This window comes from Liolophura sinensis, chromosome 7 (assembly GCF_032854445.1).
Source record: "Liolophura sinensis isolate JHLJ2023 chromosome 7, CUHK_Ljap_v2, whole genome shotgun sequence".
Classification (NCBI taxonomy): domain Eukaryota; kingdom Metazoa; phylum Mollusca; class Polyplacophora; order Chitonida; family Chitonidae; genus Liolophura; species Liolophura sinensis.
The window spans coordinates 56808955-56820383 of NC_088301.1; the positions used below are offsets into that span (position 1 = coordinate 56808955).

General features: G+C 37.6%; 1 protein-coding gene across 1 annotated transcript; it reads right to left on the reverse strand.

Moving 5' to 3' along the window:
- Positions 1 to 218: 218 nt before the first annotated feature.
- Positions 219 to 11090, reverse strand: LOC135471559 (uncharacterized). Its single transcript, XM_064750836.1, has 19 exons — positions 11049 to 11090; positions 10238 to 10431; positions 9097 to 9320; positions 8260 to 8306; positions 7835 to 8027; positions 7182 to 7228; positions 6731 to 6965; positions 6268 to 6314; positions 5546 to 5771; positions 5245 to 5291; positions 4629 to 4845; positions 3756 to 3802; positions 3326 to 3521; positions 2940 to 2986; positions 2720 to 2743; positions 1882 to 2107; positions 1474 to 1520; positions 872 to 932; positions 219 to 527 (listed from the first exon to the last, which is right to left on the reverse strand). Exons 2-18 carry the CDS (start codon positions 10420 to 10422, stop codon positions 900 to 902), a joined length of 2088 nt encoding a protein of 695 aa, XP_064606906.1. The 5' UTR covers positions 10423 to 10431; positions 11049 to 11090; the 3' UTR covers positions 219 to 527; positions 872 to 899.
- Between the last annotated feature and the right edge of the window lie 339 nt (positions 11091 to 11429).

The window sequence follows — 11429 nt, forward strand, 5'->3', positions numbered from 1 at the left end:
TAACCTCGTCTGCACATGTGTTACCGTTCATATTGACCTCGTCTGGGCACGTGTTAGAGTTCAATATCTGTTATAAAGTTCCTAAGATTTATAAAGCTGATCACATCGCAACCTATTCAAAGTAAAAATCATTTGAAAACAATAAATAGTACAGGTAAGAGTCTGATTTTTACTGAAAGGCAATAATTTGAGCTATTCTTGGTAAATTGAGAAAATATGGCTTTTTTTCTCCGGCTTAGCCACTTTAAACAGGAATCCCATAAAACCAACAGGTTTCTTTTCAAAAAGTTCGAACATTGGTTGTAAAATTAAACAACCAGTAGATATGATGCTTGAGGAGAGCTATGACGAAAACACTCCGTATCATGGCCATTAGACACGATAGATGTTAGGAATCAAATTAAAGTTAGAATGACTTTTGAATACACAGGTGATGTGCGCAAAGAGCTATGTAACTTTATTTCTTATCATTGTACAGAGCGGAGTCTTGAGAACCCGGAAGGCTAAATTGGCCACAGTACATCATTCTGAAACCAAGAGTATTACAAGCTTGAATTTAATTGTCACTTCGTACAACGTTACAGATCAACTCCGAATTTTCGCCATCGTTATCAAAAGTATTACCGTTGTTGTCAACTTTTGGGTTTAAACAGTTTTCTGGACTACTTCTTTTCAAAGCGGTTCATTGTATTGGACTGAAGCTTGGTATACATGGTTTCAACATGAGGCTATAGATAAAGTTACAATTTCCGCCCTTCTATGCATTGTCAAAATGATTGTCGTTCTTTCTTCTGTTGTGGACTTTGGCATAGCTAACTAACATAAGTACCTGAACTATAACAAAACGACATAAAATCTATGCAATGCTAACCTGATATGAAACAGACTTTATCTACCCTTTATGTATGCACGTGGTCCTCCATTTCGAGCTCCTGCAACCGAGCATTAGAAGACGGTAAAGCAAGATTTACAAGCAAACAGTGTATTGGAATTTATGTGCAATTTGATACTGTTGATAAATTCACATCTTGACATCTCACTATTAATATATGTTTATGAATACATTAACGTTAAAGAAAACACCAAACTGAGGTATATGGGCAGACCATTAAACACTGTCCAGGAAAACAGTTTTCCCCGATTTACTTTTTAAAAATTTTTGCGACCGAGTGAAATGGTTTTAAAACATCCGTGGGGCGATTGCATTCATAGATCTATATGGAGATGCATTTTGAATGATGAAATTTATAGTCCTGTGTGGTCAGAAAAGGCAACCGTATAATCCAAAATTTCAAATGCATTTTACTAGATTACAAAACTTCTTAAAAAAAAAATTTAAAGCGGACCATCTTGATGCGCAGTGTTCTATGATCTTTCATCTGACATAAACATCCCCTTAGTGTTTTCTTTATCTTTAACATATCCCAGCATGAAGCATGGTATGTGTTTTAAGACGATGAATTATGGACTTACCACAAGGATATGAGACTCCAAGCTTTCGGTATAGTTTTGCGGTATGGCTGAAAAGGACAAAACAGAATGCGTGGTGAAAGTTACAGCACCATGCACGTACCACTAATTCTTCAGCCAAGAAAAAGGACGAACACGGACGAGTACAGGCTGCGCAAAATATGTTTTGTAGAAGTGATTTGTCTTTTAATGGATGTTCACATGCTTTAATTACGATGACTTTAAGGGAATTAATATAGCTTTGTGCATGGGAAAACTTTGACGTCAGGGTGACGTAAATCGTTAGTCGTGTTTTTTTTTCTCCAGGTTTGCTTTGGTTTAACTGTAGGCACGCCAGCATGTACATGTAGTATAGGATCTGTGGCTTAGCTGATGGGTTTAGTGGCCTAAAAAAAGTCATCGAAAACTTACCGTCGAGGAACGCGTACAGAGTGTCCGTGCCAACGTGCTCGAGGAAGGCCTTGAGTTGATGGTGCTCTATGGCGTGTTTCAAGTCCTCGTAGAACTTGTGGTGATCTTGGCTATAGTGCCCGTGGTTCTCCGTAAGGTGCTGGCCTATATGATGAACAGACTGGTGTATGGTCTCGTGGCCGTGACCGTGCGCACGTTTCTTCAGTTTAGGTGTGAGCGGTTTAATCTGGACAACATAGGTTCACGGAATTGTTGGAAAATGATTTCGAACTGAAAATACGGACCCATATACCACAGTGGAGTTGACCATGTATAGAATATAGATATATAATCCACTAGAATGTCTAGCATATAAAGTTGATTATAATGATATGTTCATAGCCCCAGAAATGTTATCGGAGGCGCGTGGCAATGGTACACTCAAAAAATAATCTAAGCTTACCAGAAAGTGTGTTGTCTGAGTTATGCTATAATGTATTCTGTTAGAACACAATGTTCTGTCATATTCAACATAATATTCTGTTTGTGGAATAGACTCTTTAAATTGAATTAATGCAATATGTGTGTTATATTTACAGAATAATCGGCTGTTATAACAGAATACGTTCTAACATCACTCAGAAAACAGACTTTCTGTTAAATTTAACAGATTATTTTTTTTTTAGTGTACTAAAAGGCTTGTTATTGTGAATGAAAATGATGGTGAAGAGAGCTGAAAATCTGAGTGTGGTTATCGTCATGGTGCTTTTGCAATGTGCGTGCATCTTATTTCATCCCGCGAAAATCAACTGAAAACAGTTTGCTCAGAGTGGTTGAAATGTTAAGATCATGGACTCACCACCTTGTCTTCTTCTGCCAACTCCTGAAACAACACCATATATAACAGAGACATAAGAGATTAACGCCAAATCGTTTTCAAGTTATGTAACTCATACCACATTTTTTTAGAGTGAGAGAAATGTTTTCTATGTTTTCCAATGACCGTTACATGCATGATTGTATATGCTTGTGATAAACCTTCACATCCCGGACACATATTTTACTATCCATATACATACCCTGGTAATCAGCTGTTGTAGCAACTGAGAAAAAGGGTCCGTCAAACCTGTCCAATGGCACAAACGCATAAAGCAAAAAAGAAGTATATATATAGAAGTATAGCATTAGGATATTATTGGACACGCAGTCGTATTTCGGTTTTGGGCATGGTCAAAATTAAGGGGAAGCTTTCATATCAAATATTATTCTCTATCAGTCATGTCAACTGGTATATTTATTTTATTCATATGGACAGCGTATATTTAAAGAGAACGAACTCTCATGAAAGAGATATCCAATTAATCAAGTAAATATAATGTTTTGTAACAATATACATGCAGGTTTGTTTTCATTAACCGATAGATGCGTGGGGCTTCATATAGTTTGTGAATAAATTAAAACGTACCTTCTAGAAATTTGATGACTCTAGCAACGCCCACCTTCCTAATGAATGCTTTAAGATCTTCGTTCTCGGCGGCATGTTTGAGCTGGTTATAGAAAAGCCTCTGTTCGTTTGTCATACCATACTCAACGACACCGGAATCCGAAGTCTTTCGGACTGCCACCTGTGGTGCTGTGGTTGTCTTCTCTGCATTCAGGTGCTAAAATGTCCACGAGAACCAGAACAATGACAACACTTAACAATTAAGGCATTATAGAACATACGCAGAATTCAACGTATACAGTAGATGACATATAATTCAGCTTGGCATTTTCTTGTTTCCTTGTGGACAAAAAGTGTTAACTCAGTTTGAGAACCACCAGTAATAAGAATCAAAAGATTATTTTTGCCTGATATTCTTCTAGACAATTGAGCTAAATGCAGATATACATACTTGAACGACGTATGTTGTAAGTTGCTCCTTGTACGGTGACGGCAAATCTGCAAACATTGCAAAAATATACGATTGCACAAACAGTCAAAATTTTAAAAAATGAAAGGCCTTGTAAATCTATTGCCAGTCCATTTTCAGTGATATTTGTAGAAAGAAATCGATAAACACTGGACACGACATGCTGCATCATGCATTAATTACATTGTACAGTTCCCTAGAAATGAAATGTCAAATATTCCTAAACGTGTATGACTTACAATACCCGTTGCTCACAGAATGATATATCTATATGAAGTACAACCACAGGCCAGTTTTCCATGGAACAAAATCACTGTAACTCCAAATAATGAAGCCATTCTTGATATGCTATATTCCAGGCAAACAATGTTGTCATGGTCAAGGATATCCGATTCTGTCTCATCAGATGTTCCTCATAGAGTTCCTCGAAGTACAGAATATCAAAAATGACTTTATTATTCGGAGATACACTGATTACTCATTTGCAGATGCACACTTGCATGTATGTTAACAAATGTGTCCTACAAAAACAAAAACGTTGCTTTTGTCCTTAAAGAGATGCCAAGTTTCGACTCACAGGAGCGCTCTCCTTTGGCATGCAGATAGACGCCTTTTTGCATCTTACTGATCCATACAGATAAACACGAGCCTTAAAGAAAAGTTCTTACATTAAAGGTTTAGGTAAAATTAGCCTAGAACATAAGTATGATGAAAAGTCATGAAATATTTTCCTCAAGAAGCTTTCCAATCGCATCGGCAGTTTTATTTTGTATATTTACTCTTTTCTATGAAACAGACTATTTCAAATTTAAGCTTATTTACCTAAATCTTTTAGACACAATATCAGTATCTTACGATTGGCAAGGGTTTTGAGTCTGTGGCCTCCGATCTTTGACACTTCTGTGGTGATATGGCCATTTTCACCAGCGTCCAACAGCTGAAGAACGAGGCTCTGTTCTGATGTCGGCAGCTCCATGAAAATCGCGGCTGTGTGGATGTCCTTCAGTATGGTAAGCATTATCGCAGAGTGGTGCGTGGGAGGAGGGGTGGTTGTCATGTGGTGATGCAAGTGCTTAAGTAACAAAGTGGAGCCATTCACTAAATATGTGGATTTTGGATAATCTCATTAAAAACTATATATGTGTCGATACATTAATAGCAATAGGTCAGAATGCCATACAAGTGACAGTATGTGAAGTACAAGAATGCTAGGCCTTTCTCCTTATGCTTCACGCCAAACATGGAAGAACTAAAGATTTCCATTTCCCAAAGCATGTCAGGTGTTGGTTCAAGTTTCCCGCTTAGGTATATTTAGGTAATATATTTAGGCATTACACTGCAGTTATAATACTGATAAATGAGAGTTTCGGACGGCAAGGCAACGTCAGTAAATTATTGTTACTCCAACATGGAAATGTCCAAAAAATAGCCAACATAATTTCATGCACACATATTCCTATCTCATTCTTACGTTTTGAATATAATGCGTCATCGCCTTCTGGTAATCTTCCGGGAGATCTGAAAAGGGAAAGAGTAGGTTTCAATGAATCTGGCTTCATTGCATGCTATGGGCCAAACATGGCTGACGTATGTATATGTCATCTGCCTCTTTCTTTATTTGGTATAAATCTACTGTGTGTCACATATTATGTGCAATAAAAAGTCTTTCTGAAATCCACGATCATGCTTCTCTCATTACTGGTTATAGAAAATTGGTATATTGAATAATTCGAAGTGTTTACAAAATGATCGAAGAAAGTAATATAACTCACGTATGACGAAATTTCTGACTCTCTGCAGGCCAACTTTCCCGACGAAGGCATCCAAGTGATTGTTCTCTGCCGCGTCCATTAATTCCAACAGGAATTTACGTTCGGGTTCCGGCAGGTGGAAGAAAATGTCTGCTGTGTGGATATCTTTTAGAATAGTGAGTAGGATATCGGGATTTCTCAAGTCGTGATGATGGTGGCGATCCGATTTTGTCTCATTCTTCAGGCGCTAAAAATAGCAAACAGCACATGGTAAAAGAACAGAGCCCCCAGTATAATTAATACCAACAGCATAGAAAGAAAAACCAGACAAGTAACTACAGTGTGATTATTGGCAAATAGTTACACATAACCCGTGAAATACGGCCTCTTGTCAATTTACCTAGGTTAGGGTTTTATTCTAACTGTTCATGTCCAGGCTTAAACAGTAATAATGCCCCCTAGCACCATGGCTTAAGCAAAACCGTGTAAAATAATGATTGTGGTGTTAACTGCAATTTGTTGCTGCAAAATGCTGTGTTGTCCCCACATTTAACATACAGTAACATGAAAACAATGCAAAGGGACCAGACATCAGGGATGCTCAGTCCGCGAGCAATATACTGTATCTGAACTGGAATAAAATCCAGGTGATTTTTTTTTTTTTAGTTGGCAAAATGAACTGTATATAGATTACTGTTTTTACATCTCTACAAACAGTCAATTTCCCCTTTTAATATACGTACCTTAGTCACAAAGTCCATAAGTCTATCGCTAGCTTCCTTTGGGACACCTGTTACAAATTCACAACATAATTTTTCATCATTTTTGAAATCAAGATATTCTAAAAAAAAAAACAAAAAAAAAAAAAAAAACAACAAAAAAACAAACCACCAAAAAATAAACAACAACAACAAAAAAAAAAAACAACAAAAAAACAAAAAAAACCCTCCGAACCCCTGAAGTACCATTCACAGGTTATTTCATTCACCACGTTTAATCATAAATTCCCTCTTTCTAGCTGTAGAGGTAAAATAACAGGACTCATACTGAACAATTACACCATTACACGATTGATGAAGGTCAAACAATGAATAATGAAAGGCTAGCCAAGGGCACAAGGAAAGATGGAATTTTATGTTTCAGTAAGTCGGATATCAGAGAGATGTGAATTGCCACCCAATGACAATAATGGAAATACTGGTTTACCTTCGGTTAGTTTCTGGACTCTCTCCATGGAGTTGTCTGCAATGAAAGAGGTCAGAGTATTGTGCTCGGCGGCATCCATCATCTCGAGGAAGAACAGCCGGTCCTCCTTGTCCAGCAGACTGTAGATGTGTTCAGAGTATATCTCATTCAACATCCGCAAAAACTCCTCCACGTCTCTCTTTGGGGCCACTTGAGGTTTGGTCGTGTGGTTGCTCTTGTTCTCCAAATCCAGGTGCTTTTGAAAACATATCAAAGTGAAGAAGAGAACTGTTCATGTCTGGTACCCTTACGTTTAGAATTATCTCCCCTCCCCTGATGGCCATGTGTATGGAAATAGCGGTTGGACTATTCATGATATATCTGGTTCTGAAGAAGCGTAACATGTCCAAGTGTACGTGTATATGTATAGAACTGTTTAACAACTACAGCCTCAAAGCAGAGTTAGGCTTACCTTCACCAGGTAATGGTTGAGTTTGTGTCCCTCGGCGTCGGGTAAATCTGTAAACATCAGAATTAAATTCCAATTTTCTTTATTGCTAAAGGTGTAATGCTAAGATGATATATTCAAATCAAATTTTGCATGCCTTCTGGAAATTGTTCCTAAAACCTAAATGCTGCACATCCATTTCGATATGAAACCAAAAGTTTAAATTTATTAAGATATACAGTTATGATATTAGCATACATAAGGGAGACTGTTCTTGATATTCCATTGACTGAGCTGCTTGTAACAAGATGAGAAATTAAAACGGATGACGTGAAAAAAAGCACGAAATTTGGAAATGATAACAAAGGCTATTAAAATATGATTGAAATTTTCAGGATAACAAGTGGAAACAAATACATTGAAATTGGTGTCTTAAAATTTCCCCAGAAATACTGAATTTCTAGGCTTAACGACTGTCTATTATTGGCCCTTCCGATCCTGCATAGGAATGGAAATATGACAGACTTCTGTCCTCTTTTCTAAAACCTTTAACACAAGAAAAAGAGGCTGAGACAGTGACAGGGCTTACAAGATAATCTGTAAATGCATTTTCAATATCGAAATTCTTTTCACCAAGCACTATGATATATCGTGTGATCTTAATTCAAATGCCTTACGATCAATGAAGACTAGAACACGATCAAAGGAGTGATGTTTGACGAAGTCGTGAAGATGCCCGTGCTCCGCGGCATCCAGCATTGCCACCAGGAAAAGCCTTTCCATTTCTGGCATCGAAAAAAACCAGTGAGCCACCGTAATGTTCTTCAACATTTGGATGAGGATGTCATTACCCCTGGTCTTACGCAATACCTGTTTGAAGAATATGCATTTTTTTGTAGAAACTAAGTCGTTTGTTTTATCTCCTTTTTTGGTGTTTGTTGGTGACATTTTGGCCAATGAAAATAGCATTATTTAAAGCCCCATGTGGATCTTTTTTCATTCTTATTCATTAATTTGTTCATTTGGGATGTAGTGGTTTTATTATTTGACCAATTAAAGTCACGAAGTGCGTGTATAATTCAGCTAGAGATAGCTTACTTACTTTATTGGTTTGAATCCACAGTCTACTCTTTAGTCTTCCAGGTAGAGCTGAAACAATAAGGCGGCAAACTGGACATATTCTTTTATTTCAAGAAAAAAAGGGATATTTTGGTTCCAAATACATGTAATTTATTAAAATCGATAGAGCAATGCAGACTTAAGACAGGGGTCTGTGTGTATGTTTTCATACAGTATTTTTCGTTGAATCTCTTCAATATCGCGAAAAAGTTTTTAAACCACGGTATCCATGCATTCTCCCAAATATAGATTTGTTCCAGATCTAGCTTTGGTGATGGTTCTTGTAACATTTAACGTTTAATGTTATACGTTTACATGACTCGGAATCCGAGGATGTCAACACCAGCCCATATTATCTGTGCATTGAAACCGATAATTGTTTGCCAGCCGCCAACCAAACTGGACCTTCCATCAATGTCAATACTCGCAAGGCTAATTCCCAAAATGATGTATTACACAAATCATCAAAGACTTAAGAAAGTATATAAAGTACGAAATTACGACGGAATCTTGCAAAGAGAAGCAGTCAATCCCATGAATGGTAACTCTTGTATGTGGTGGGACTGAAGAAGGCCTTGTTGCCTTCGACGTTAATGAAGCGAAGAGAACTTTTATTGAACACCGATACAGTTAGTGATGAAATTCTATCAATTAAATTTTTTTGAGAAATAGTGGTGTAGAGAGTACAGAAATTTCAACTGGAGAATATGCTACATGAGGGCCTAATAATACGTAGTTGTGTTCAGGATATGTGTTAAAATGATTCAGTTCACATAAAATCATGCTGGGTTCACTGACTCATCGATACCCTTATACCCACTTGCAACAAACTGTTTGACAATATCCTGGCTGTAGTCGTCTATGAACTTTTGGACGTTGCCGTGTTTCTTAGCTTGCTGAAAGGCCTCGAGAAGCTCATGGGCCCGATCGGAAAACTCTCCATCCGGGTGCTTTTCCGCGTGTTCCATTTCCGTGATCTCGTGCTCCACACGTTGGTGTGCCTCCTGCATCCACCGTAATACCTCATCGTGAAGGTTGATGGCCCTGGAACATGTATGGGATGGTATTGTGAAGATTTCCCCTTTAACATTTATGAATCTTTGTACAGTTCCTGCTTATACTAGTGATTTGCTTTACCAATACAGTTTAATGTTTACTCACAGAAGTTGAAGTGTACGATCAAAACTGTAGCGTGCACACTTTGGAGAAATTGTTCAGCTATATGCAAGTTCTTAGAAATTGAGCTATTTAAATTTTGACAATTTTATTACGGATTAATACGGTGTAAAAAGGTATTTTGAACTTCATGAAGTTCATCGAGAATCTAATTCTGCTGTACCTTACTTGCTCTAAGTTACTATAAGATGATTTCTTTGGGACCATGACATTACGTGCTAAGCCTCTGTAAGTTGTATCAGAAGAAATTCGCTCAACGAGTCTGTCCCCTAAAGTCTGAAGGCCGCCATAATAATCAAAATGGTGACGATATGCCGTGACTACATGTATTTTTGTACACATGTACATGTAAGAATGTTGTGTAGCTCCTATGTACGAATTCAAAAGTTCTTTTTTCTTCAGGGCCCGAATATTGAAAAATTTGTTCTTAATTTTACCTCGATTGTCTGAACACCATACTCTTAGCAATCAGGCATTTTGTTAAGCACGCTTCGCTATCAGTTATGACGATATGTCAGAGGGGAATTGGCATTATCAGTGTTTTCGTGTAAATTCTTATTTCCTCTACTCTGTGAGATATTCTCATTTTATGCAAGATACACATTTTAGACTTTTCGATATATAACATCTTTGTCTAAAGCGATTCATGTCTAAACACTGTGTACAAGAACGGCTTCCAAAGTGCTGTGATTTTGCAAGTTATGCTTACCAAATGTGTGTGTGTGTGTTTTTTTTTTTTTTTTTTACCGGCGTGTAATGTCAAACCACCTAACATGGTTGCTTACAGGTGAGGCAGATCCCTCCTCCCAAACTGTGCAAGAACAGAGGAGATACTATTTCTAAAAACAGATCCCAAGGCCTCCTCTCTGAAGCCCTCCAATGACTTCTCGATGTTATGCCAGATGTCCAACAAGATGTCAGCGTGAGCCACGCTGGTCAGACAGAGGAATGTCAACACGGCGCACCTCATTGTAGGTACCTGCATGAACAAAGGTGAACAATAGCGAACTTGGTGGAGGGAATATAACACCTCTCTCGTCCATCTTTATAACCAGTTGCCTGTATTTTCGTGCGTCCAGTAAACATTTTTGCCTCCATCTACCCACCTAATTATTGTAAAACTTAGTGGGCAAAACAGACAGTGTCCAAGTATTGTAAATTCAGCACCCATGACACAAATTAACTATTGCATAGATGTAATTTACAGATGTGTGGGGTATTCACTTTCTTAAGGTCAACTTTTACTGAAATCTACTGCCCCAATCACTGTCAAATGCACTAATAACATCCAAGGAGGAGACCATCATAAATTTAGCAAGTTAGGCACATATAAATCACCTTAAAATCGTGCTTGTTTTATTCTGATGTACTGAACCCAGATATTCTCAACGCTGGCGCAAGGCTAATGTAAACAGGATACGTTTGCCAACGTTTTATTGATAGGCCTATTATATATGTATATCTTGACCTATAGAAAAATGTTTGGTCATTCACTCAATTTCACCTGTTTTGTCTGTTCTAAAAAGTATTTGCTGTTATTAGTAACTTTTGTTTGTTATAACAACTACTTAGCCGGAGAAGAAAAATATCACTTACCAATATAGTCCGGTTTCTAGACTGGGAGTAAGGAGTGTTAGCCTTTCATCTTATAGGTCCATGACCTCTGTTATCTCCTAAACATTTTACTGCCACGCAAACACGAGTTGTCCAAGTAACTCTCCCTGGTGAGGAACAACCACCTGCTATCCCAGCCTTATCTCGATTCCTCTACATTTTTGTACTACGCCACACCTGACTCAAACAATGACAAGACTTCTTATGGTAAGAAAAGGGAACGGTATCACATTATAACACTCAACATCAACTTAGGATAGACTATTTTTATCTTTTTTCCTTATACCTTGCTTACAAAGCATATATTGAAGTGAATTGGTTACTTATTTATTGTAATATATATGTTGTCTTGGGTATTGCATA